Raw genomic sequence first — 26,964 nt, 5'->3', positions numbered from 1 at the left:
AATCAGTAATTTTACATGCAGATTAATGTATGTATAGACATGTAGTGCGCGCGCATGTTTACATGCATAGTGGGCCGTCTGGATGAAGTCCAGGGCTGATTTTTTGTCCCAGTCCAGCCCTGGATACAGTTGGTTTGACATTGTTTATGGTATTTGGGATATTTGGATACCCTATACTCTATAAATCTTATGACTGAGCTGCATAGAAACCAAGACGAATCAGAAATTTGTGACTAGCACCACAAGGCTTTAATCTTTCATCTCTATCATCCACCATGCAAATTACTCACAGTGCCTGACCCTCCACATAAACATCATTTGACAGGCATGATGCAGGCCTAAGGATGTCAGTGGTCTGAATACTATGCCTTTAGTCATGCCCCAGATCCACAATCAAAATGTACTAATTCACACCACCTCTAGTGGTTACAATCAGTCTCGAGAACATGGCATTGCACTGAAACGTCTCTCATTATTTGTCAGGCTCTTTGCGATCCCATGCCAGAACGTTCATGTGAGTTTGGTGAACCAGATCAAGGCCTGGAAAGGCATGTCCGGCTGTATAACTGTTGGACAGAGATGCCTGTATGAGGTAAGATCATCTATTGGATTGTTTTCTGAAGTATCGCTATTATTATTGCTCATGCTTTAAAATAAATAGTTAACCCAAAAATGAACATTTACTGAAAATGTACTCATCCTCAGTTCATCCAAGACCTAGATGAGTTTGTTTTCCTCATCAGAACAGATTTGGAGAAATGGGTCCAAACAGCTGATGAAACTTAAATGTCAAATTCTGTAAATTTCTCTAAATCTCTTCCGAATGAAGGAACAAACTCGTCTACGTCTTTAATGTGCTTAAATGTGCTACGTCAAACTTCTATTGCCATCTAGTATACTGTGCAAAATGTTTTCACAAAAACATAAACCTGTATCAAACCACTTACTGTATAGATTTTTGCCATTAATTGTAATAATCCAGTAAGGTTTCTGTACACACATCTGGTATTTCTGGTAAAAATCTGGTGAACTGTTGTTGTCTTCTTCAGCTGGTGTCTGCTACACCTTTCCACATCACAGCCAAACACACCAACAGAGAGTGGACCAGCAAAGAGGATCTCAACTTTCACCTGGTGTCAACCGAAGAATCTGTGTGTAGAGTGACGGTAAAATGCTCTGCTGCCAATATTTCCTTTTATAATATCAAAAACATTTTATTATACCTTTCTTTCAGTGTTTCTGTTATTGCTTTATTCATATAAAAAATAGCAAATTACAGAAAGCCGCAAATATATGTCTATTTTAATCTCTATTCCAGGTCTCTTATTAATTTAAATAAACAAAATATGTGACCCACAAATGCAGTCTTAAGTTGCAGGAGTATATTTAGCAATAACCAACAATACATTGTATGGGTCAAAATTATCGATTTTCCTTTATGCCAAAAATCATAAGAATATTAAGTAAAGATTATGTTCCATGAAGATACATTTCCTACTGTAAATATATAATAACTTAAGTTTTTATTAGTGATTCGCATTGCTTAGGATTTAATTAGTACAACTTTAAAGTTAATTTTTTCGATATATATATATATATATATATTTTTTATTTTATTTTATTTTATTTTTTTTGCACCCTCAGATGCTAGATTTTCAAATAGTAGTATCTCGGCCAAATATTGTCCTATCCTAACAAACCATACATCAGTGGAAAGCGTATTCACCTTTCAGATGATGAATAAATCTCAGTTTCCAAAAATGTGATTTTGTGGTACATAACAAACAAACAAATAAATACATACATTTGTTTCTAAAAATACGTAATATGTATGCGCATTTCTTATAATTTAGGTTCTAAACAGTTGTGCTACTTCTCTTCCTCTAGCTAACTATTCCTTTTCAATGACTTTCATATGTTTTTCTTCTTTTATGTGCCAATGCCACAGGGGTTTTCTATCTCTAAAGCGTGGGCCAGGGTGGAAGACAACGGCATCACATACTGCACTCTCTACAACCTCGTTGAGGGTGAGACCCCGTCCCATGCGACAGCATTTGACCTTTTTTATATGCTGTGATAAAGAAAAACTGCTTATTCTTTTCTGGTCACTCAGAGAAACTATTGAATTTGTTTTGTGTGTTCACAGGCAGCGGGCTGGTGGATGCTGCGGGTTATAAGCAGTACACAAATGAATGGATTTGTCTGGACTACTCGACTGCCAACTGCACCATCTACTGATGAGATCTGCTGGGCTTTGATAGGATTTAAAGAGATAGTTCACCCAAAAATTAATTCTGTCATTAATTACCCTCATGTCGTTCCAAACCTATAAGACCTTTATTCATCTTCTGAACACAAATTAAGGTATTTTTGATGGAATCTGAGAGCTTTCTGACCCTCCATAGACATCAATGATGTTACCACCATCAACTCACAGAAACATAGCAAGGACACCGGTAAAGTAGTCCATGTGACATTTGGGGTTCAACCGTAATTTTACGAAGCTAAGAGAATACTTTTTGTGCACAAAGAAAATAATAATAATATAATTTATTCAGCCATTTTTCTCCCCGAGTTTCCATCTTCAGCATTGTTTATATCCAGCATACGCACACTGTCTACTGAATGTAAACAACACGGACTGTTAGTGGAAGATGGTAACTCTGGGAGAAGAATTGTTGAATAAATGATGTTGTTGTTTTCTTTGCGCACAAAAAGTATTCTCGTAGCTTCGTAAAGTTATGGTTGAACCACTGATATCACATGGACTACTTTACCGATGTCCTTATTACGTTTCTGTGCATTGATTGTGGTAACATCATTGCTAACTATGGAGGGTCAGAGAGCTCTCAGATTCCATCAAAAATATCTTGTGTTAATTTGACTTACAAGTTTAGAATGACATGAGGGTGAGTAATTAATGACATCATTTTCATTTTTGGGTGAACTAACCCTTTGTAAAGCAACAAAGCAAATGTAGCTTGTAGTATTTTAGCTGTCACTCATATACAGTTAATACACTCTTAAAAATAAAGGTGCTTCACGATGCCATAGAAGAACTTTTTTTTTTTAATGGTTCCATGAACCTTTAACATCTCAAGAACCTTTCTGTTTGACTAAAGGTTCTTCGTGGCAAAAGAAGGTTCATCAGATTATAAAAAGCTAAGAAAGAGATGGTTCTTTAAAGAACCTTTGACTGAATGTTTCTTTGTGAAACCAAAACAGTTCTTCTATGGCATCGCTTGAAGATCCTTTTGAAGCACCTCTATTTTTAAGAGTGTAGTTGTTCATTGTTAATAAAGCTTGACAATATCACTGTGTTTGAGAGCACAATGCATTATTGTTAGAATGACAAATGAATAAAAACAGTTGTGTTGAACTGCACCAATTCTAAAGTATTGTGCTTGTTGCAAATGTTTCCACCTCATTTTTGTAATTTTATACATAGTGTAAGTTGATCATAGACTTGATTTCCTTCAGAAAATGCTGGGTTTTGGATAGTATCTGAGACATCCATTGTCTATTATGAACAAAAGAGTCTGAGATCTATTAAAGGAGCAGGATATGATACTGAAAGCTTCAAAATATTAGAGAGGTGTTTTTCCTGTTCCTCCTCGAAGCTCATTGAGGTTGCCAGATTGAGGACACGCAACTGTCTGTAGCATTGTTTATTAGAGAAAAGAGGATGTGGATGTAGCACGTTCCTTAAATATCTGCAAATATATTATGGTTGGTGGGTTTTTGTTGTTTATTTATTTTTGTTTAGTACAGTCAAAATATTACATATAGAATAAATGAATAGAACAAAAGCAAAAACTATTATCAGAAAAAAGACTGTTTATTTGCTGTCCAGACTCAGAGCTTAATAGTATTTCATTAACAACAATTAATCTTAAAGATGTGCCTTGTTGTACTATGACACTACTGCTGATTTAAAGAATTTTATAAACACATCCATGTACATAAAAATCACCTTCATGTATGTGCTCTGATAAAACTACACAAATAAATATCAATAGTAATTACATATCTGACCCTGCTGAGATATGAATACAAGCTCACAATATATGAATGTTTCTAAAAAGCTATGGAGCCTTTCTTTATTCTTCTCACAGTAATGGACGTTGTTGCTTTGTATTGAGAAGGAATCCACGTTTCAATCTGAAATGACAGAGCATTTTAAAACTTTGTGCAATTTTTTATTTACATATCTAATTAAAAGATATACAGTAAAACAAATAAGAAATATTACATGAGCCACTTAAAAGTATCTTTTGATAGCTGGTGTTTTAGTGATTTCTGTGAATATTTCTCCTCAAATTTCCACAGCTGTCCACCAGGTGTGTGGTGTTTAAAGCTGAGCAAGGTTTCAAATAAAAAGCCCTTCGTTGTTGTTGTTTTAACATTTTAAGCGTAAGATTTGGTTACATTTATCATTGTTCAGCGAATTTTCACATTGACACAAGTTGGGGTGAAATATTTTCTCATGCAAATTTTACATCGGGTTCAAGTTTGTCACAAGAGCTGACCAGCAGAAAGCTGCTTGGTTTGAACTTCATACATTGCTACACAAGTGACAACAGACAATCATCTTTCTTTGCTTGTGAAATTTCGTTAATGTGACAGTGTAAACACTTTAAACGTCTTGAGATACACTTTAAGGTGGAAAATAAAGACTAAAGGATTTATACCTGACGCACAAGTAGCTCCATCTCAGGTGAGTTACTGGACAGATCAACCAGAGATTTGACATTTATTCTCAAGCCAGTAATTACTGAAGGGCATATGAGAAAAGAATGTGTTATATTAAAAACAAAACTAATCTCAAAATTACTATGAAGCTAAATTACACTCCTGAAAATTATTGTTCTATCATAATTTACTAACTCTCATGTTGTTCCAAATATAGATGACATTCATTCATAATTTGTGATATTATACCTATAACTATAGTGACCAGCAACATATGATATTATGATATTGTACCAGGCTGCTGAGTTGATGGTGCAGAAGTCATTGCCCAGTTGTCTGTCGGTGGAGCTGATGTTGTTTCTGTTGTTGTAGGATCAACTGTATGTAACAGAATTCAGGTTTGTCAGTGGATATGCAAGTGATGTAAATTAAAAAAATCTATATTTCAGCATTTTATCCATTATATCCTGAATTGAATCAGAGTCAAAGGACTTAGCAATATGTTGAGCCTCAGTCAGAATAATAAGATTAATTGTCCATTATTTTTGTCACTTTGAGGAGAAGTAGGAGTTTGATCAGCCACTCACCAGTAGTGCTCGACTGTCCCACAGAAAAACACAGAAATCCAACAAACAGGACGCAAACTTTCTCCATGTTTCTGATCTTTCAAGAGAAACGTGTCTGAATAAACGTTCAGTGGCTCTTCTGGTTTCTAGGCTGTCTGAGGGCGGTCTGCGTCTCATGGGTTTCCACGAATAATGAGACTGAACACACCCCAGCTCCGACGGCACGAACACAAAGCAAGTTCATCTGATTTCTGATTTGTTCACCCGATACCTTTGATTTCTCACGGGCCAAAGCATTTCATGAATGTAGGGTTTTATTGTTTCTTTCTTGTTGCTGCCATTTAACCCAATCAAAGTGAGTAGTAAAATGAAACTAGACCTGAGTCTGTACTTCCAAACAAAAGAAAAATCTCAAGAATCAAACTGTGTGTTTACAGTAAAGTCTAAAAGTTATCTTTGAAACATAAAAAAATAATTTTAAACAGCCGAAGCCGTTTTAAAGAAACACTGAGTTGAAGTAATTAAATAAGAACGGTGGCACTGGTATAGTTAGACATAACTTCTGTGGTCTTCAGAGAGACTGGTGTCTGGTTCTGTCTAAGGGCTTTTGCACTTGCTGCTCCTGCTGCTGCTGCCAGCGCTGGGGGGCTGAGATCCTTGTGGGGACGTGACGGAGAGGCTCAAACCCAGGGTCTTCACTGCGGGGGACGTGACAGACTGGCTTCTGGGACTGCTGCTGGCTGATGGATTAGAGGGTCTGGTGTGTATATGGGGCACATAAGAAACCAATCAGGACTTTCTGCATTTCATGCCTATTTGTCTGGTTTAAACTGTCACACTTGACTGGATAATTATGCAGTAATAGGAGTAGATGCATATGTGGGTTATAAATCACTAGTTTGTGGATAAAAGCATGATAATGTGAATACCGACGGAGTGAAGCAGAACTGCGGGCTGAGTTGATCTTTGAGCTCAGACGGCTGGATAGAGAGGACGCGGGAGAAGGCAGGGACAGACCAGTCTTAAAAGAGGAAAATAACCACATTAAGTGTTAATAAGTTAATAAGAGTTAATAAGTAACCGCAATTCTATGAAAAAAACTAGTAATTACTAAAGCAAGAGGAATTCTTCTGATAGCTGACACATCTGTAAAAATGCTAAACTGTTTAAAAGTTTGTGGTTTATTTTATTTGTGTATTTATTTGAAACAGAAATATTATAAATCTCTTATTTTTCTTTTTGATCAGTTGAATGAATGCATGCCGAATCAAACTATTAATTTCTTCCAAATAAATAATCATTTAATTTCTTAACATTACATTTTACATTTTTACCATTTACAGTTGAAAAGTGCAATTAACTTATCATCGCTTCTACTTTCAACCAATTAGTTGTTTTTACAATGCTGCATGTGGCTTATAAATGATGAAGAGGGATTGTTCCTGTCGCGCTGTACCTGCATAATACGTGTCTGCAGTGCAGATGACAGGTCAGGATTCTCCTCCATGGTTTCCAGGAGCATCTTATTTACGCTTTTATTTACGTCTCTGAGTTCTCGTAGCTCTATGTCACGCTCCTCGAAGGTCTTCTCATTGGTGTTTTTAGCAGACCGAATTTCCCTAGCATATTTGGCACACTGTGAGAAAAGAACAATAGTTTCGAGATTAGGTGCTCAAACTTATAATGGATAATCACAACAATATGGATATAATCAGTCATTAATGCCCATACTGTGTGTATACATATAAAAAATGTTTTTAAGTAGTGGGCATGTTGTCACAATGGAACCTTCCATTTAACAGGCTTTGGTAAACTTTTTATTTTTATTTTTTTAGTTAAATTCAATACTTATTGAAAAATTTTTTGATAGTGAATCTGAAAAGATAAAGCAGGAAAACGGCAGGATATGTGAGGGCGGTCAGACCTGTTTGCTGGCTCGATTGAGTTTCTCCTCCTGAGAGAGGATGTCTTTGTTGAGAGAGAGCACATGGGATTGAGTCCTCTCAACACTCTCATTCTGGACTGCTTCCTCTTGAAGAAGACCATCCAATGTGTGCGACATGCTCTGAAATATGTAGAAAAAACATGCTTCATGGACTATCATCTAAATTAATTGGTTTTTAATGCACTTCAAAATAATAATTGTTATTACCCAACCAGACCTAGCAAATTAACCTTAAGATTTTCACTTTTCATAGGGCAGGTTTGCAGAAACCTGTTTGACCTGTTGTGAATAATGATGTCAACCAGTGTTTTTAACTCTTATGTTGCCCAGTAACATAAATATAAAAGCGAAAGAACAGTGTTTTGCACTGTCTGTCTGGAGGAATGATTATGTGAGTAGAAATATTTACCTCAATGTCCTCCTGCAGTTCTCGGATTTGCCGTTTCTTGTATTTGTATTTCTCCTCGGCTGCTCGTCTCTGCTCCTCCAGCTTCAGTTTCTCCTGGTGCGCAGGACCTACAGTGAGATGGAGCACTTCTCAGTTTACAGTGAAATTCTATGTGATTACATACATTGCAAAATTCCAGATATTGTGAACAAGTGACATTTGCCAAGCGGTATGGCTTAAGCTAAATATATTTCATTTGAAAACAAGTTGTCACGATTGCAGGTAGTTTAGAATTATGAATGAGAATGAACTAAGAGACTTTCTTTCCCTGCCACTGATGGAACTGTGAATATAATTAAAAATGCTGGCAGTAAATTAAGGCATAGTCAGAAAATAGTGAGAAACTTTGTAATACAATAACTCGATAGCCCAAATACATTGAAAGATAAATAGTTGGTATTCTAGGTGTGTATCGATGTGGTATATCATCACTTTACATTTTCGTGAAAAAAAAAAAAGGAGATGGAGACAAATTGTTTGTAAACTAAAAATTAGAACCACTACACAGTAACCACAAACGTAACATGGAACAATGAACAGAGAAACTGAGAAGGTTGGAAAAGAATACATTTAAATTTAAATGTCCCACATCCAACCTCAGGGAGTTTTAGTCTCAATGACACAACAAGTTTTTGTGTCAATTATTGCAAAAATGGAAAAAAAATTATAAAATGCTGCCGTTCGTTTTGTAAAACAGCTAAAGATTTAAGTATAATTTTATACACATAATGTCTAATGTTTTAAAGTTCGACTCCACACTTTGCTCATAGGAAGAAGTGACATAAAATGACGCGTCTCGCTGAGGTTGGGTTGATCAATCTGCCTTGAGTTCACAAGACAGATTTCCAACTTCAAGCAGCGTTCCAGATGTTACTTCCAAGTAGGAGGCGGGAAAAATCCATATTTTGAGTTGTCTGGAACGCAGCATATAATGAGCTGAGGAATGATAATCAATGAACCAAGGAACAGGTGTGAAACTAATAAGAAACCATGGTAACAAATGAATGCGAACTCGAGCAAAGACAGACAATGAAATCCATAATCTAGAAACTAAACAGAACATAATCGTGTGTGACACATGTAAATGAATAACCGTGTTGCTCAAGCATAGTTACATCTGTTTCCTCATTCTTCACAGATCAGTTTACCAGACCACTTTAACATCAGAATCACACATCAATGCATGTGTGGGAAAGTGGTGACATTAGTGATTAAGAATGTTGTAAGACGCTGACAGTGAGTTATTGTGTATGAGACTGACTTAATGAACACAGAGAAGGGCTTGACAATAGCTGAAACACTGCATGTTATTTAACCAACAAAAAGTTGTAATTCTTTAAGAGTGAGTGTTGCACCGTTGTACTATTTACAAGAGTTTTTGTTTATTGGTTGAACCTCCTCTTTTGTTGATATAACATGTAAATATGGAAATATATTAGGTGAAAGACATGAATGTACTTACTGGACTCTGTGACTTTGGTCAGGGCTTTGCGATAGCTTGTATTGCAGTTGTTGACGACCTGCAGGGTGTTCTCCAATGCATGGATCTCTTTCTCTGTCTTGCGGATTTTGTTGTCCAAATCATCCCCTTGCCGCTGGAGTTCTTCCTTCTCTTGAGCTGCCTTCAGAAAAAGTCCACAATTTGTTAGATATTGAGATTTCTGGAGTGGTAATGTTCATTCTGACATGAAAAAGTCACGAGGTAGAAAAGCTTTGAATTCAAAAAGACCCAAGCTAGTCATCTTCTTCTTCTTAGATTTATTAATTTGAACCATTTTACACTTTAATAGACTTTAAAATGTAATATTTTCTTGTGTTCTCTGAATTTTCAGTATCACTGCTCCAGTCTTCAGTGTCACATGATCCTTCAGAAATCATTTTAATAAAAACAGTCATGTACACTTCACTAAGCATACCATCACACATTATTGATTACAGATCTAAGCCTTTTTTATATAGGAATCTGATGCATTGAGCAATATTAATTATTTTATTCTAAATCTACTTTGGACATGATGGAGCTCCATGCATCTAATTGGCAGAATAAAATAAAGAGGTATTATACCCTTATAATGAAGTAGGCCTGGGATTTCTCCTCTTCTCCCTCTGGTACAGCCAAAGAAACAGTCAGGATCTCATACCTTTTCCTCATCTTGTCAATTTTGAAGAGTCTCTCATTCACCGCAGCACTGAGGGCATTTGTCACAACCAACAGAGTGTAGAAAATTAATTATATATACATATATATATATATATATACACACACATACACACATATATATTAAATATATGACATGAAATCAATGCAGTTATTCTATTTTCTTCTGGTTTTATAAAAATAAAATATATAAGTTCTATAGCACAGTGTAAGCATTATTATTAAGCACGTTGATATTCTGATCATATTTTTTTTCAAAGCATATTTTACCAATTTCAAACAACATCAATATTAATAACTATTATTACATTTATATCTAATTATCTATAAGTGATATAGATTTATAATTGTCCATGAAGGCTGGAACAGAAAAAAAAAAAATCTTATATTCAGGTGTGCATATTTATTAGGTATCAGATAAGATTTAACTTATTAAATGCCCATGAGAAAGATGCAATACTAGACTGTGCAAACTTAAGACATGACCATTGGACACTAAAATGCTTATTGGGTCAGCACATTGAGAAAAACTGGTCGAGACGAAAAGACAAATTAACTGCTAAAGAATTAAGAATTAATGTGAAGAATAATGTGCAAAAAACCATCAGGAAGCATTTAGTCTCAAGTGCTATTTTTAGACCATATTCAAAGCTGAAGTCTTGCAGAAATGGACTAAAAATGAAGTCCCAACACAGAGCCGAGGATAATCTAATTCAAAGGACATTGCTTATAAAGACAGGATAATAAGGGAACTGAGGAGATTCAACTGGGAACTAATCAACAATTAAGGAGACAGAAACTGGGTCACAGGGAAAAAACACACACAGACAAGTCCAATGTTCTGACATTTCACCCCTCTCCCAGAAGGTGGATCCTTGCACTTTAGGCAACAACAGGAAGAGGCGTAATTGGGAACTTGGCAGAAGGCTCCGGTGGAGGACGGAGCCCAGTGAGGGGGCCGGCATACAGAGACCACAGAGGGAGGAACCAGGGATAATGACTGCCCAAGGTGGAGCTGACGGTGGGAGGAGCCAATGAGGAGGAATGGTCATCGACTCCAGAGGGGCCGACCAATGACGATGGAGCAGGTGGAGGAGGAGCCTGAGGTGGAGACAGAAAGCCAACAAGCCAAGGGGATGCCGAGGATCTGGGGGGCCAGGGTGAGGGCTCTGGCGACCGAGGATGAGGTGGAGATCCAGAGATCCACGGCAGAGCCAGAGTGACTAAGGACCCAGGTGGAGCCGAGGGGATGAAGGAGCCTGATGGAGCCAAAGGGACGAGGCGAAGCCAGAGGAATGGAGTCCCAAGACACAGGATGGTTGACGCCAGACCAAGGCGGAGCCGGAAGGATGAGGAAGTCAGGCGAAGCAGATGGATCTACACTTGACAGTGGAGGTGAGGGAGCCAGGAGTCAAGATGGAGCCGTTGGGACCGAGTCCGGGCCTCGAAGGTGAGGGAGACTCTGACAATGGTGAGGCTGGAGGATGGCATTCCCACGGGACTCGCACCGCATAGATGGTGGGCTCAGGGTGAGCAGAGGGGCTGCCAGATGACAGCGGTGGAGGAGGCAGGAGCAGGTGGGAGGGCGGGCATTTTGGAGGATCGGCCTGTGGAGGACACTTTCTAGGAACAGGCACTGGAGGATCGGAAGTCCCCTTAGAGCTGGATGAAGAAACCAAGGACAAGGAGGGATGGATGGGACAAGGGGAGAAGATGGAGAGAGGAGAGGGGGCAGTTCATTTTCAAGTTCCAATTCCCAATCTATAAGATTATTTTGGCCCTGTTGGAGCTCCAAATTCATCTCAACCTCAGCCGTGGTGGAGGGAGCGAAACTCCACTCCGCGCTCACACTGTCCACGGCTTTCTCCCTTCCGGTGGCCCTGGTCGGATCGGTGGGCTCGGGATTATGCTCCATACCGTGGGGAGATAGTGGGCTGAGCTCTGGGTGGGGAGTGGATCCTCCATGGGGCAGATTGTAAGAGGGGGCCCTGTTTCTCGCCAGTGTTGATTCCACAAAGGTGGCAAATTCCTCCCGAGGACCATCTCAGACGACGACGCTCTTAACTCAGCATTCAGGCACGCGTCATAGAAAGCGTAGAGTGTGTCGTCCTGGTAACTGGCGATGTGAGCTATAACATGAAATGTCTAATATGGTCCTTGAGAGATCCATCATCCTTCCTGCTCCAGCAGGAGGAGGAGGAATTCGGAGTGAAGGAGGGGATCCATGAAACACAATGTAAAGAACAAACAGAGGAGAGACATGCAATAAACTGTTGTAGGTCGGTTCTTCTGTCACACTACTGTGCCGGAAGGAACACAGAGCCAAGTCTTTATTAATCCAACACAAGGGTAACTCCAACATGGAAAACAGGAGGAAAACACACAAAAGTTACTTATAGACCCGACAAAACTGAACTGAAAGGACATTGCTTATAAAGATGGGATACTGAGGGAACTAAGGAGACACACCAATCAACAATCAAGGAGACAGAAACTGGGTCACAGGGAAAAAACACACACAGACAAGTCCAATGTTCTGACAAAGTTCTCTTTTTGGGCTCCTTTTACCTGATCCCTAAAAATGATGTACAACTTAGAGGATTATATATCACTTATAAATGTTTAAATACAAAATGAATAGTAGTTAGTAATCATAAATCACGGTATTCATTTATTTCAATTTTATTTATATATTCATTTTAGTATAAATCTATCTTTTAAAGCCACACTTCACATTGAAATCATTTTAAGACTCCATTAGTCAGCAGTGTTTTACCTGAGCCCTTGTCTCTCCTGTTCAGTGAGCTTGATCTGTTTAGAAAGCATCTCTCGGTGCACACGGATCTCCTCCTCTCTCTCTTTCATGGCTGTTTGCAGCTGCAGACGTCTCTTCTCCAGGCTCAGCACTCCATCTGCTCGGTCATACAGTAGATCTCTCAGCCGCTGCACCTCCAACTTCAGGAGACCTTTCTCCACCATGCTGTCCTGAAGGGAGGAGACATACACACGTGTGAAATGGACACAAATGTGCTTTGTTGTTCTATCCTATTTTTCACTGCTGACATTTAAAATGCCTTTGCTATATTATGTAATCTGCAATAGATTAAAAATATTTTTGACATTTTATTAGTTAATGAAGTGATAAAAAGTGTTGATGGTGTGGGAGATTGTGTGGAATATAAATTCTGTTTATTGAGAAACTGATAATTGAAGGCATTATTAAATTTACCAAAAGTACTTAGACAAGAGTTTTGCAAATTTCTGTTTCTTTACTGAAGAATTCTGATTCTTTCAGGTTCAATCAAGTTATTCACCTGTTTTTTGAGCCTAAGTTTCTTCTGATCTTTCTCAGAGTTGTCAATAAAGAGTTCCACCTCATTGATCTTGGTGGTCAGTTCTCTTTTTTCAGTTCCGATCTTCTCTGTGTCTTTCCTAACACAGCGGATATCATCCTGAGAATACACATACCAAAACAGGTCATGTTTTAGAAAAGTTTTAGATTGGTAAGATATTTTAATGCTTTTAAAAGTCTCTTATGCTCACCAAGGCTCCATTAATTTGATAAAAAAAAACTAAAAAAAATAGCAATACTGTCAAATATATTCACAATTTTAAATAACTGATTTCTATTTGAATATATTTTAAAATGCAATTTATTCCTGTTTTGGCTCAACTAAATTTTCAGTTTGTAACATAACTGATCTAAAACTCTTAAATGTTAAGGTGTGTGTATATACACATATATAGTGCAGTGCACACTCGCACCTGGAGTTTCTTCAGCTGTGTGTTGAGGGTGGTGGCTGTCCTATTCTTTTCCTCTAGAGCTTCTTCCAGATCAGAGGCCCTCTTCTCCAGAGCTGCCTTCTCCTCTGTGTTCACTTTCCCCTGCAAATGTAAAGTCTTCCTCTCCAGCATCTGGATCTGAAAATCCTAGATCAAACAAAAGAACACCACTCAAGTCGTTTGTCAACTTTTAGAAAGCAACCATCCAGTTTGTGTTAACTGGATGATAATAACTATTTGTTAACAGAGACATGGTTCTCTTGCCTGGTTGGAGACGATCATCTGCCGTTTGAGCAGGTTCTGGTCCAGTTTGCTGAGTCTGCTGTCCAGGTTGGAGACAGCGGCCCGGGTGGCGCAGATCTCAGCCGTGATGTTCTTCTCTTTATCACTCATTCCCTGCAGCTCCTGACTCTTTCTGAACATCAGCTCTCTCTGCCGGAGCAGCTGAGTATCGATCTCCTACACAAAGAGTAGCATAAAATTGATTACAAATATAATTAAAGATGAACATGGAGACACTGTCTTCTCATACATCCTAAATGTTTACTAAATCGTATTGATCAGTCTAGGATTATGCACTAATGCTTTATTAAATAACAATTATTATAATAGCAAATACAATATGACCTGTAGAAAAATGGAAAAGTTGGAACAACTTTCATGAACAGGTGATTATCAAACATGCTTAAAAATGTGTAGTTTACATACAATCAAATAATAAAAACAAAAAAAAGTATATGTATCAGTCGATATTGGATAATTTCACATTTCCACTACTTTAAACATTTAGGTTACGTTTGCTGAAAAATATACTGTACTCAAAATGTCACAAGTAAATGTAATCTTTAGAAAACTTGGAGTCAAATATCAATTTTTCATACTGTAAATTATAATATAGTGATTACTAAAATCATTTGTAGAATGAGAATGACTGATTTTAGTTTTTAGTGTTTTATTTTATGAAAAAAAAATGTGTTCTTGGGTTATGGACTGCAATAGTGCAATGTGTGTTCTATTCTTTCCAAAACTTTGCATGAGGGTTATTATTGGTCATTAAAACTAGAACTATTAAAAACATATTTAATTAAAATGTAGCTGAAATATGTCATGAAATATCTAAAGAAATTAAAATTATAAATGTTGCTTCAGCAACTAAATAAAATTAGTTCAAGTAGACTTGAACTAAAACTACTAACTGGAAATAAATTAATTAATTTTTAAAAATTAATAAAACAACACTTTAATAAAAACTAGATTAAACCTAAACCTAATATATACAAATAAAAATGACAAAATGGAAAATATAACATAATGACTAATTAAAATAAAACATTTAAATTAAAGTTAATTCAAAATTTGAATGAAAACTTAAATCTATATAATAATAAATAATAATAATAATAATAATATACTGCATAATTCTACTCCTGGACACTGAATGGTCGATAAATGGCACACAATATAATAACATTTATAAAAACAGAAAGAGAGAGAGAGAGAGAGAGAGAAACTCCTTTTATTTATGAGCCATATGGCTATTCAGTGCAGAACAAAATAATGCCCAGATTGGCAGTGAATTGCTGAAGAGTTAAAATAAGTCAAAGTGAAACTTACTTTGATGTTCTGTTCCTGTTCTTTATGCACTTGCTCCATCTGTGCTGCTTGATCTTCACCATCCAGCACCGCCTCCATCACCAACCGCAGCTTCTCCTTCAGAGCAGAGTTTTGCAGCTTTGCCTCTTCAACTCTACAAAGAAGAACTGCATATATTCCTACAAAGAATCTACATTGTTTATTCAATGTCAGATCTGACTTTAGGCCCCACATTCCGTGTGTTTTGTTGTTGAAGAACTTGTTTTGGTCTGTTTGTTCTATTCTGATTCTGATTTACTTGGAATGGATTTGCTTATTAGATGAGATAGTGACAGAAACAAGTCAGAAAGTGTCTGCTGGACTGAGTAGCTGTCTGAAAAAAGAAAAAGCATTACTTAGCTATTGTGTTCTGAATGTCCTTTTTCATGCTGGTTAACTGAGATCTGGTGGACTCCACATCTGTGGCGGTTCGGTCTGAAGTTCCCTTCAGCACATCCACCTGAGAGCAAAACACCACATTCGATAAGTTTAATAAAATTAATAAAGACATTTCCATTTAATTTACATGAAATACTGATGTATTAATATGCACTATAACAAATAGATGTACTATAACATGGTACACTAATATTATAATATGATAAAACCATGGTACGCCCTTCATCTTGATAGACTTTGATTGGTTTCTGGGTCATAAGCTTGAGGACAGTGGAGCGTGGAAACATGGATTTAGGAAATGAGCTGCGGTGTTGCGAAGCTTTGGTAGACCCACCTCATCATGCAGACGTCTTTGGTTCCTCTCCTCTTCCTGGTGCTGCTGCCTCAGTCGAAGCGCTTGACGTTCAGCCGTGCTTATATTCCTCTCCAGCTCCTTATTGTTCTCTATCTCGCGCTCCATGAAGTCCTTCCTCTCTTTGAGCATATCATTCTTCTCTCTAATCACTTGGTTCACCTCTGTCTGCGACTAGAAGATCAAGTGATTGGCATTCAGAGTTGAATAAACCATTTTCTGAATTAAACTGTAGATATTGAGATTTAAATGCTTCTCAGTAATAAAAAAAGGTTTTCATCTAAAGAAACACTGTGGATTTATTCATGTGTTTGTATGAAAAGAGTGCCATCTTCAGGTTACCATGGCACACTGCTGTATCTCCTGCTCTCTTTTTCTCATTTGTTCAATGGTGTTCTCCCACTGGCTGATCAGCTCTTGTCTCTCAGTGTGAGCCTGACGAAAGCTCTCGGCTGTCTTGTCAAGAGCAATCTGCATCCCAAAATACAAGTGCATTTGCAAGTCTAAAAGCACGATCAAATCCTAAAAATGTTTTTTCACAAAACGTGAGGGACCAAGAAAAACATCTATCACCTGTGCTGTAACAGTCTCAGTGACTTCACTGTCCAGGTTTTTTCTCTTCTGGTTGGCTTCAAGAGTCAGCTTCTCAATGTTCAGCGTCAACTCCTGTTTCGAAAGGCAGACATTGAGCCAGTAATAAACAGCATAAACATGGCCCCTATGGTAAGACTGTGTCTTAAGAACTAGTTTGACCAACTAGCAGTTAGCCAAGGGGTCATTTACTCTAAGGATAGTAATTGGGCCAATCTACTATTTTGTAATTGTCTTTATGAAAAGTTATGACCAGTCTTTAAGAAAACAAAGTAGATGACAAAATTTTTAAGACTAGTCTAAGCCGTTTATGAAACCAGCCAATTCCATTAACTATAAACTTAACAGCACACCACTTAAAAAAAAATTAATAAAAAAATATGTGCCATACAAGTGAGTGAATCTCATGCAGAAAAAAATCATATTAGTTAATTAAATAAAATAATAATAAGAAAATAATAATAGATGATAATAATAGAAAACAAAATAAAATAAAATAAATTAAAGCAAGGACAGCTTGTGCAAGGCAGCCTCTTACATTTGCCTTATGACAGCCGAACTGGCTATAACCTGACTCAAAGAGCTGATCCTGCCACTGTTAGTGGGAACTCACTCGAATCTTGCTCTCGTCCTGCTTGGCATACTTGATGATGGCCATGGTGTCTTCATCCTTGTGAGCTGATTCCTGCAGCCAGGCCTCCAGGGTCTGCTGATCCCAGTTCAGCTGACTCCTCAGTTCATCAAGCTTCTGAGTGGCTTTAAAGATGCTGTTCTGTGAAGATGATTACATCAGGTTTTTAATCACATTATAAAATAACATCATGTGTACAGTACAACTCAAACATCTGGAGTCAGAAATATTAGAACAGTAATACTCTTACAATTCAAAATGAATGCTTTGTTTTTTAATCTAGTTGAAATTTAAATATTGTCCAGTGATGGCAAAGCTGCACCTTCAGCAGCCATTACAAACATATCATTCTGATATGCTGATTTGCTGCTAAAGAAACATTTATTAATAATATCAGTGTTGAAATGAATAAAGTCTGTGCCATTATAAATGTCTTAACTATTACTTTACATCAATTTAATGAGTACTGCATTGTAATATGCATTAATTTCATGAAGAAAAAAAAACTTACTGACCCCAGACTTTTTAACTGTAGTTTGTTTGTATACATTTGTAGTCTGTGAGATTACAGCTCCAGAAGGAAACAAGATGCATTGGGGGGCGAAAACATTTGAACACGATGAAGATGGCCACATTTTTCTTATATTGTTGAAATATATATTTTTTCCATTTAGTTCTCCCCTTCGTAAGCAACAGAAGATACTTGTATGTGTCCCAGAACACAAATTAAGTAAAAATGTACCTTGATATTCAAATTCCAAAAGTTTTCACCCCCCAGCTTAATGCATTGTTTCCTTCTGGAGCATCAGTGAATGTTTGAATCTTTTTAAACAGTTGTGTTTGAGTCCCTCAATTGTCCTCAGTGTGAAAAGATGTATCTCGAAATCATACAGTGACTGTTGGAAAGGGTTCAAATATGCAAAGATGCTGGAAAACTGAAGAATCTGCGGGAACTTAAAGACTTTTCTGAAGAACAGTACTCAGTTTAACTGTTCAGAACAAACAAGAGACTCATGAACAACCATCACAAAACAGAAAGACAGTCGTGGATCATCCAGGTAACAGCACACAGTATTAAGAACCATGAATGGGGTTTTTTGAATAATTTCAGCAAAAAAAAAATCACAATTATATGGTAAATAACTAAATGTAAACATCTTTTATGTACAATATCTTACTCAGGACAGTACCAAAAAAAACAAAAAAAAAAACACATGCACTTAGTATGGTCTCTCTTATTTTGTTAAAATTATTCACATTTTCACAGATTCTGCAAGGGGTTCCTAAACTTTCGCATCCCACTTGTATACAGACAGTGATGGTTTCTTTCTAGTTCTGTAAGAGCAGGTTGTGTTATATGGGTGGTGTGTGTGTCTGCTGCACCTCTTGTGCGTTCTTCTTCTCTTTCAGTGTTTTCAGTTGATTCTCCAGCTGACTGATCTCCTGCTTCAAGCGGCCTGTCTCTCGCTCCGCCAGGGCTCTGAAATGCACCTCTGATTCAGTCTCCTTCTCTCTGGCTTTGCACAATGCCTGAACACATTCAAATACCGCATCTTAAAAAAAAAAAAAAAAAAAAAGGAATAATAAAGGAAGAATCAAGTTCCTCCACAATAATTTCATAAGTTAACGTTACCTGAGTGTGGGAAACCTCTTGCCTTAGATGTGTGAGGTGTTCAGTCAAGGCGTTTATCACATCCTTGGTTTTATTTATTTTGTTCTCGAGATTGAATTGCTCCTTTTGCTTCTTCTGAAGCTGTGGGGGGGGGGGGTGATTCTATTAAACATCCGTTATTGTGATATAACGTCAGTGTTTCCCACAAAATTCGATTCTATCTGTGGTGGTGTGGTGTTTAGGGACCGGGGGGGGGGGTTAAGTTAAATATATCATGTGTGTATATATATATATATATATATATATATATCATATTTTTTGTGACAAGTACACATTTTCATTGCCAACACTTAGTGTCAGATAACTTGATAATTTGGTTATATTTGGAGATATTTGGAAGAATGACAGAATCAAACAGATCTCGGTCCCCCATTGACTTCCATAGTAGGAAAAAATATATGCTATGGTAGTCAATGGGGACCGAGATCTGTTTGGTTACAAACATTCTTCCAAATATCTTCCTTTGGGTTCAGCAGTACAAAGAAACTCATACAGGTTTGTAAAACAACTTGAGGGTGAGTAAACGATGATAGAATTTTCATTTTTGGGTGAACTATCCCTTTAAAGACATTGCTATTGCTACATTGCTATGCCATTGCTACACTTTCTATGCTATGACTGCTCCACAGACTTCTTGTTGCAAATTTTGCTCACACACAAACCTGGACCTGGAGATGGACACACACACACACACACTCAAACTCACTGACACACTCAAACACAGGCTCACACACTCAAACATTAAAAAAGACTCACACACACACAGACTCAGACACACACAGGCTCACACACAAACCTGGAGATTGTGGTGGACAAAAGCCAACACACACCAACCTGAACCTGGAGATAATAATTATATAAATGTCTAGTCTGGTGGCTGTGATATATATATAAACCTACCAACGTCCGTTGCCATGATGTTTGGAATGCCTGATCGCGAGAGGAAAAAAATGAAGTTTTAGTCGCATAATATCGGTTAATGGAAACGCCGTCATTTCGCAATAGTTGTTTATCTATATTTAGAAAAAAAATACTTGACCAATTAGCGCGAATCTGTAATGCAAACGCGACAGCGCTTAACGTAGACTAACTTCTCAGAGTTATGTTGAGCAACAGTGTTCATTACTAACCATTCAACTCCGGATTGATTCTGGAATCTTCGCTGGGGGAATAAGCATTAAGCATCGGTGATCTGTCCTCTAACTAACACATGCTCATGTTTTGATTCAGATCGTGTTCGAAGAGGAGGGGCTGGTCGTGCGTGCCTCCGTTGTCAGTTTGTGAGAGGGAGGGAGCAAGCAGCGCGCAGCTCTACAATAAAATACAATTGTACCCATATTAAATATTTTAAAAATCTGAATCAATCCGTGGCGGTCAGCGTTGATACTGTGGCGGGCCTCCACAGATTAATGAATGTATGGGAAACCCTGAACGTTAACGTTAGTCAAGTAACGTTACGTTTATTTTAACTTCTCACTCACCTCCTCTTCTAATGCTTTATTCTCTGCGTCAGCTACTGGGATGGCAAACCCCGCGTCCCAACCAACTTCTGCTAACAGGGTGTTAGACATTTTATTGTTTCAGAGACGTTCAGGAGTAAAAATTAAACTGCTCGTTGATATTAGACCGGCTAACGTTAGTCATTTAGAAACGCCGTCGTTTATCGTTGTGTTTTAAAGACTTGTTTCCTAGCAACGACGCTAACTATCGGCCGTTAGGTGACGCTAATTAAGATTTGTTTTTGTTTTTATAAGAAAACGTCTTTCTAAATATTACACAGGATTTATCCAGTATGTTTTTAAAGATTTCAACTAAACATTTCATTAGTAAACATTTCACTAATCTTTAACCTGTGAATTTTGAAGATTTGCTTTTTTTTTTAAAGAGCAGTATTATTCAGTTATTCATTTTACTAGAAATGTATCACATGCCAAACACACTTTTCACTTCTTTTTTTAAAATGACGTTTAATTATATAGAAACCTGAAAAAAAGGACTGAAAACGTAATGCTTTAAAAGCACTATGTATTACCTCGTTATTGTGCCATTGAAAAAAATACTATAAATCGTGGTTTAATTTTGTGATTTAAGAGTTTCTTCACAATGAAATATCAAATCAGACATCTAGAAAATAGTTTTGGAAATCATTTACTCACCCACATGTCATTCTAAAACTGTAAGAAACTTTCTTCTGGAGAACATATAATATATTATATGATTTTATAACAGAAGTCCATAGTGGTTACCAAAACTGTTTGGTATCATGTTTTGTGTTCTTTAAAACAAAGAAAGTCATACAGGTTTGTGACTGACAACATAGAGGGGAGTAAATGATGATTTTCCTTTTTGGGGGAATCATAAATTATTCAAATAACTTTACAAGGAAGTTGCACTGTGTGTGTAAACACTCACTGAACTACCACACACAAACACATGCACAATATTTTCAAGGCCATCCGACTTTATTCATCAACTATAACCTGATTTTATTGTATGGATTATGTGACTTATCAAAGTGCTGAATGAACTGCAAACACAGTATATCAATACATCAAATGGAGTCATTCATCAAGGAAAACTGAGGTAATGTTCAAATCAATATTATTTCTAGGACTGTCAAATATAATATTCTCAGTTATTATGACCTATTGATTTAATCAAAACCAAACAAGCAAAGTGAAATCACTGTCTGGATATCAACAGACAAAGTACATTAAGTCACAATAAAAACACAAAAAGAAAGCATGAACGTGACTCTGGCTCTCGAGACACCAGCTACTCTGTTTTATAAAAAAGAGAGAACGATCAACAAACTCTGACGTATAATTTTCATAAAAAACAATTGGAAAGAAACAAACATTCAAAGCAAGAATGCACAAGGAGTACTAAAATTAAGATCTTGACATTTCCTAACTGTATCTGTGACGGCTTGTTTGACAAACCGCTTCATCTGAATGAGACCACTGAAGTCCCATGGACTGAATAAGATCCTGTATGAAGTCAAAACAAAAACCGGCCCAAAATGATAAAAGCCCAAACCACCATTAGACGACTGAAGAGAAAAGATGCCTTTAATGTCTCTGGTTCGTATAAATGTCTCAGTCCTGAGAGCTTGGAAAAGGCATTGCAGATCTCAGTCCAGTCCTCTGTGCTCAGCAGAAGCTGTTTTTTTTTTAGTGAGGTCCAGATGGTCCTCAGAAGAAGTCTCCTTATACAGCTGTGCTCTTGGTGCCAATGTACGGTCGCGCAAACTCCACAAAATCGTCAATAAGTACTGGCCATGCTCCTAAAAAAAAACAAAAAACAGAAAACGTCAGAAGTACGAATGCAAACTTCATTTTTTAATTTACTCGCAAAATTAAAACAAGCACTAAGTCTAATGCTTTGACATCATATATATATATATATATATATAAACAAACACACATGTATCTACTCAGTGCTGCTTGAAAGTTTGCAAACAGTTTTAGAAATTTCTGTATAAATGTGACCTAAAAGAAGACAAATAGAACCCAATCAAACAAATGGGACAAAAATATTTTCTTTGTGATTTATTTATTGAGAAAAATTATCCAGTTTCCCATATTGGTGTGTTGCAAAAGTATGTGTATCTCTAGGATTCGCTGTTAATTTGAAGGTGAAGTTAGAGTCCATGACTATCAGGTTTCAGTGTCTGCAGTTTCATTTAAAGAACTGGAATCAATCAAAGTTTAATCAAGTCTGTGGAAGTGTACCATGGCACGAACAAAACAGATCTCTGGAGACCTTAGAAAAAGAATTGCTGTTGCTCTTCAGGCTGTTAAAGGTCACAAAGCCATCTCTAAAGTGTGTGGACTACAAATCCACAGTCAGAAAGATTGTGTACAGATGGAGGAAATTCAAGACTATCGTAACCCTCCCCAGTAGTGGTTAACCAACAAAGATCCCTCTAAAAGCAAGATGTGTATTAGTCTGCGAGGGTGCAAAAGAACCCTGGGTAACTTCTAAGTAACTAAAAGCCTCTCACATTGGCTAAAGATAATGTTCATGATTCCACATTCAGGAGAACCCTTGAGCATCCATGGTGTTCATGGCAGAGTTACAAGGAGAAAGCCACTGCCAGTGCTCTCCAAAAAGAACATTGGAGCCAGTCTGCAGTTTGCTAAAGATCATGTGGACGAGGCTGCTGGAGAAAGATTTTGTTGACAGATGAGACCAAAATAAGACTTTTTGTTTTAAATGAGTAGCGTTATGTTTGGAGAAAAGAGCACACTATATACCAGCATAAGAACCTTATCCCAATGGTGAAACATGGAGGTGGTAGTATCATGGTTTGGGCCTGTTTTGCTTCATCTTGGCCAGCATGGCTTGCCATCATTGATGGAACGACGAATTTTAAACTATACAAGCAAGTTCTAAAGTAAAAGGTCAGGACATCTGTCCTAGAACTGAGTCTCAAGAGAAAGTGGGCAACGCAGCAAGACAACGACCCCAAGCACACAAGAAGAACGCTAATGTTTTGGAATGATTGAGTCAAAGTCCGGACCTTAATCCAATTGAAATGTTGTGGAAGGAGCAGAAGCAAGCAGCTCATAGGAAAAAAACCACCAACATCACAGAGTTGAATTGTTTCTTCACTGAGGAATGGGCTAAAAATATGTGCAGGACTGAACAGCAGTTACTAGAAACTTTCCCTGCAGTTATTGCTGCATTAAGGGGTCACACCAGTTACTGAAAGCAAAGATTCACATACTTTTCCAACTCACTGATATGTGATAATGTTTCTCAATAAATGACAAAGAAAATATTTCTGACTTATTTGTTTGATTGGTTCTATTTGTTAACTTTCAATACTTAAGCAAAACTGCTCATGTTTTGGGTCATGTTTATGCAGAAATACAGAAAACTGTAAAGGGTTCACAAATATTCAAGCAGCACTATACTATTTCTGCTGTGACATTCAGATGGGTCAGAAATTGGCGTAAAGAACATGAAAGCATGGATCCATCCTGCCTTGTCTCAACGGTTCAGGCTGCTGCTGGTGGTGTAATGGTGTGGGGGATATTTTCTTGGCATACTTTGGGCTCCTTAGTACCAACTGAGCATCGTTTCAATGCCACAGCCTGAGTATTGTTGCTGACCATGTCCATCCCTTTATGACTACACTGTACCCAGCATGTATTTCCAGCAAGATAATGCACCATGTCACAAAGCTCAAATCATCTCAAACTGGTTTCTTGAACATGACAATTCATGAGTTCACTTTACTCAAATAAAGTTCTGCAGGCAAAAGGTGGTCCGGCCCGGTACTAGCAAAGTGTACCTAATAAAGTGACCAGTGAGTTTATATAAACAGGTAAAAGATGAATTAAGTGAAAGTAGTTCAAACTAACCTTCCTCATCGTAGTTTGACATATCGTCTGTGATCATCGTGCTGAAATCTAACAAGAGGTTCCATGTGTCTTTGGGAATGGATCGCTTATGATGCTCCTGTAATGCATAAGCAAAAGCAAACAAAACATTTTCATTCAGTTTTACAGTGATTAAACATTACTTTTACCAGTTAAGACTGGATTACAACTTTTTGCCCCAATTGTCAGTCTGGAAACATCAATGATAATTATCATAAACCAGAGACAGTCTGCAGATTTAGTGTAGCCAGAGTAGACAGATTTCACAGTGTTTTATGGGCACAGACTCTTTTTTTTTTTAGCATCACACTATGAATCCATCCAAACATGTTTGGTATTTTGAGCCTATTCTGTAACACATATTAAAATAGTCATGCATCATCTAGAAACAAAGTGCATGTTTAAGTGTTGTGTTTTTAGGGCAGCACTATGTGTTTTTCAGTTTGGTGATGCTATACGAGTATAGATTTAAAAAAACATATTCAGGTTAATAGTCAGATCAATAAAAAACTTAAAGCCATGAACAGAACAATACTCACCAATAAAAATTTGTTCCATAGATCTAGAAATTTAAAACGCCCAGCCAATATTAAATTCCAGTATGCAATTGCCATTTCTAGGTCTAGAGAAAAACAAAACAATAAAACTGAAAAAACACTAGTTAACTATAAATAAAAATTAAAGGAACAAATGAGGATGAACCCAACACATGCCTAAGCCCTTCTGTCCTGGATTCTTAGCAAAGTTGAATGTGAACTGATAGAAGTCTTTAAATTTCCCTTGGTCCTTCAACTCTTGCTCCATCCTGGGTAGCTGTGCTTTGAGTTTCTCTATACTGTCACACCTTGACAAAACAAAGGCAAAGATTTTTATTTTTAAGCATGCAAGTTACAGGATGAGGGGAAAAGATGATTCAGGGAGCTCAAATGTGATAAAAAAAATGTTTTACCCTTGCTCAGCCATTCCTTCCATAAATTCTTGTTTGGAGAACTCGCATTGTGTTGCCGCCCGAAACTTCCAAGCTATTAGCAGAACACTTACACTGGCTGGATCAAGTCCCAAATCATCGCAGAACTGTTGGATTCCATCTATACCAATCTTGTTATCATCTTGAGGGTCTGTAAAATGAAAACAATGCAAGACATTTTCTCACAGAAAAGTTACACAAAGCATGGTTTAGTGTGTTTGTAATAAAACTATTTTCTAACACACAAAACACTATTTTAAAAAGTTATGATATGCTGCTCAATCCTTACCTCTGTACCGATTGTAAAGCTGTTCTAACTTCTTCCGGTCTAGTGTTCCCTTTAGGTTATGTATGTAAAGGTCGGGATTTTGGAAAAAGTTGTCTGTAGCAACGTCTAGTTTCCAATCATTCTGTGACAAACAATTCAATGCGGTTTTCTCATTTGACTGGGTAAAGATCATGAACTGGCGAACTTTATCCTTCTGAGAGGATTTCAGCTTGTTCTGTAAAAGGGAAAAAGCATAAAGTCACATTCACGTAGTAAGATACTGTATAATACAGCAGCATGTTCTTGTATATAGACCCAGTCTGTGTTAAGAATCTGTCTCTCAATGGCATATTGACACTAAATGGCATATCCTTCAATATAATTTTATTTTTAATGACTAGTCATAGAAATAATATATCTGCTATATACTAGAAAGTATGAATATAAGTTACATACCACGAAGACGTCATACATAACGAGCGCTTGTCTACTGAACTGCCTTTCAGCAGCATTTGACACTGTTTGCACAAGGGTTCGTAACCGATAAACAAACAAATAATCCTATACTGTGGCCCATTAGTCCGGCTTCTCATCTGCACAATGAACTTGACAGCCCTGCTGTCCAACAGCTTTGACCTCGCTAGCTTCAAAGCTACCTGCTCTGTATAGATGTCTGACATCAATTCATCAATAAACCCACTGTCCTGCTGGGTAGATTTAAAGGAATGTCGACGTCAAAACAGCCTAATATCTAAACGTGATTCGTCGTAGCGCGTCATGGGTATTTTAAGACTGCAACACACATTAGTGAAATAATTGTTTTGTTGTTGTTTTTACACATTTACCATGTTTGTGATTTCCAGACTCCCTCTTCCGCTATCCCTCTCTGCCCTGCACCTACTTCCGCTCATGCGCAGTGACACTTGTACGGCACTCGGAAGGCTATGCTCATATACGAAATACTTTTATTTATTTATGTATGTATTTATTTATGAACGGCAATCTGTAAGAGGTAAATCTAGCGTCCACCTGTGTAATAAGGAATTGTAATATTATATTAAAATGAATAAGCTGAATATTTGAAATATGTTCTATGACCAGGCTACTGAACTGAACTTCTCAGGCGTTTTCCTTTCTTATGATCTATCTATCTATCTATCTATCTATCTATCTATCTATCTATCTATCTATCTATCTATCTATCTATCTATCTATCTATCTATCTATCTATCTATCTATCTATCTATCTATATATCTATCTATCTATCTATCCATCTATCTATCTATCTATCTATCTATCTATCTATCTATCTATCTATCTTTCTTATGATCTATCTATCTATCTATCTATCATATATCTATCTATCTATCTATCTATCTATCTATCTATCTATCTATCTATCTATCTGTCTGTCTGTCTATATTTCTGTCTGTCTGTCTATAAATCTATCTATCTATCTATCTATCTAT

At 37.2% G+C, this 26,964-nt stretch overlaps 2 protein-coding genes across 3 annotated transcripts; both read right to left on the bottom strand.

Annotated features, from left to right (window-relative positions):
• Positions 1-5,855: 5,855 nt before the first annotated feature.
• On the bottom strand, positions 5,856-20,562 carry LOC113046471 (coiled-coil domain-containing protein 39-like). Its single transcript, XM_026207316.1, has 20 exons — positions 20,351-20,562; positions 18,831-18,950; positions 18,581-18,727; positions 17,180-17,338; positions 16,549-16,641; positions 16,318-16,446; positions 15,958-16,149; positions 15,581-15,684; positions 15,207-15,339; positions 13,857-14,051; positions 13,575-13,739; positions 13,124-13,261; positions 12,586-12,794; positions 9,717-9,840; positions 9,114-9,273; positions 7,613-7,719; positions 7,183-7,323; positions 6,715-6,894; positions 6,188-6,279; positions 5,856-6,015 (listed from the first exon to the last, which is right to left on the bottom strand). Exons 1-20 carry the CDS (start codon positions 20,438-20,440, stop codon positions 5,856-5,858), a joined length of 2,838 nt encoding a protein of 945 aa, XP_026063101.1. The 5' UTR covers positions 20,441-20,562.
• Positions 20,563-21,504: 942 nt separating this feature from the next.
• Positions 21,505-26,434, bottom strand: LOC113046017 (DCN1-like protein 1). Of its 2 annotated transcripts, none has more exons than XM_026206839.1 (7): positions 26,340-26,434; positions 25,516-25,729; positions 25,209-25,377; positions 24,973-25,103; positions 24,799-24,881; positions 24,242-24,338; positions 21,505-22,155 (listed from the first exon to the last, which is right to left on the bottom strand). In XM_026206839.1, exons 1-7 carry the CDS (start codon positions 26,403-26,405, stop codon positions 22,079-22,081), a joined length of 837 nt encoding a protein of 278 aa, XP_026062624.1. In that variant the 5' UTR covers positions 26,406-26,434; the 3' UTR covers positions 21,505-22,078. The 2 variants fall into 2 exon arrangements, with proteins under 2 accessions (XP_026062624.1, XP_026062625.1); XM_026206840.1 differs by lacking the exon at positions 26,340-26,434 and adding an exon at positions 25,951-26,329.
• Between the last annotated feature and the right edge of the window lie 530 nt (positions 26,435-26,964).

The sequence above is a fragment of the Carassius auratus genome, chromosome 27 (genome assembly GCF_003368295.1).
Source record: "Carassius auratus strain Wakin chromosome 27, ASM336829v1, whole genome shotgun sequence".
Classification (NCBI taxonomy): domain Eukaryota; kingdom Metazoa; phylum Chordata; class Actinopteri; order Cypriniformes; family Cyprinidae; genus Carassius; species Carassius auratus.
The sequence above is the reverse complement of the archived record's forward strand: the minus strand, read 5'-3'. Positions and strand labels throughout refer to the sequence as shown.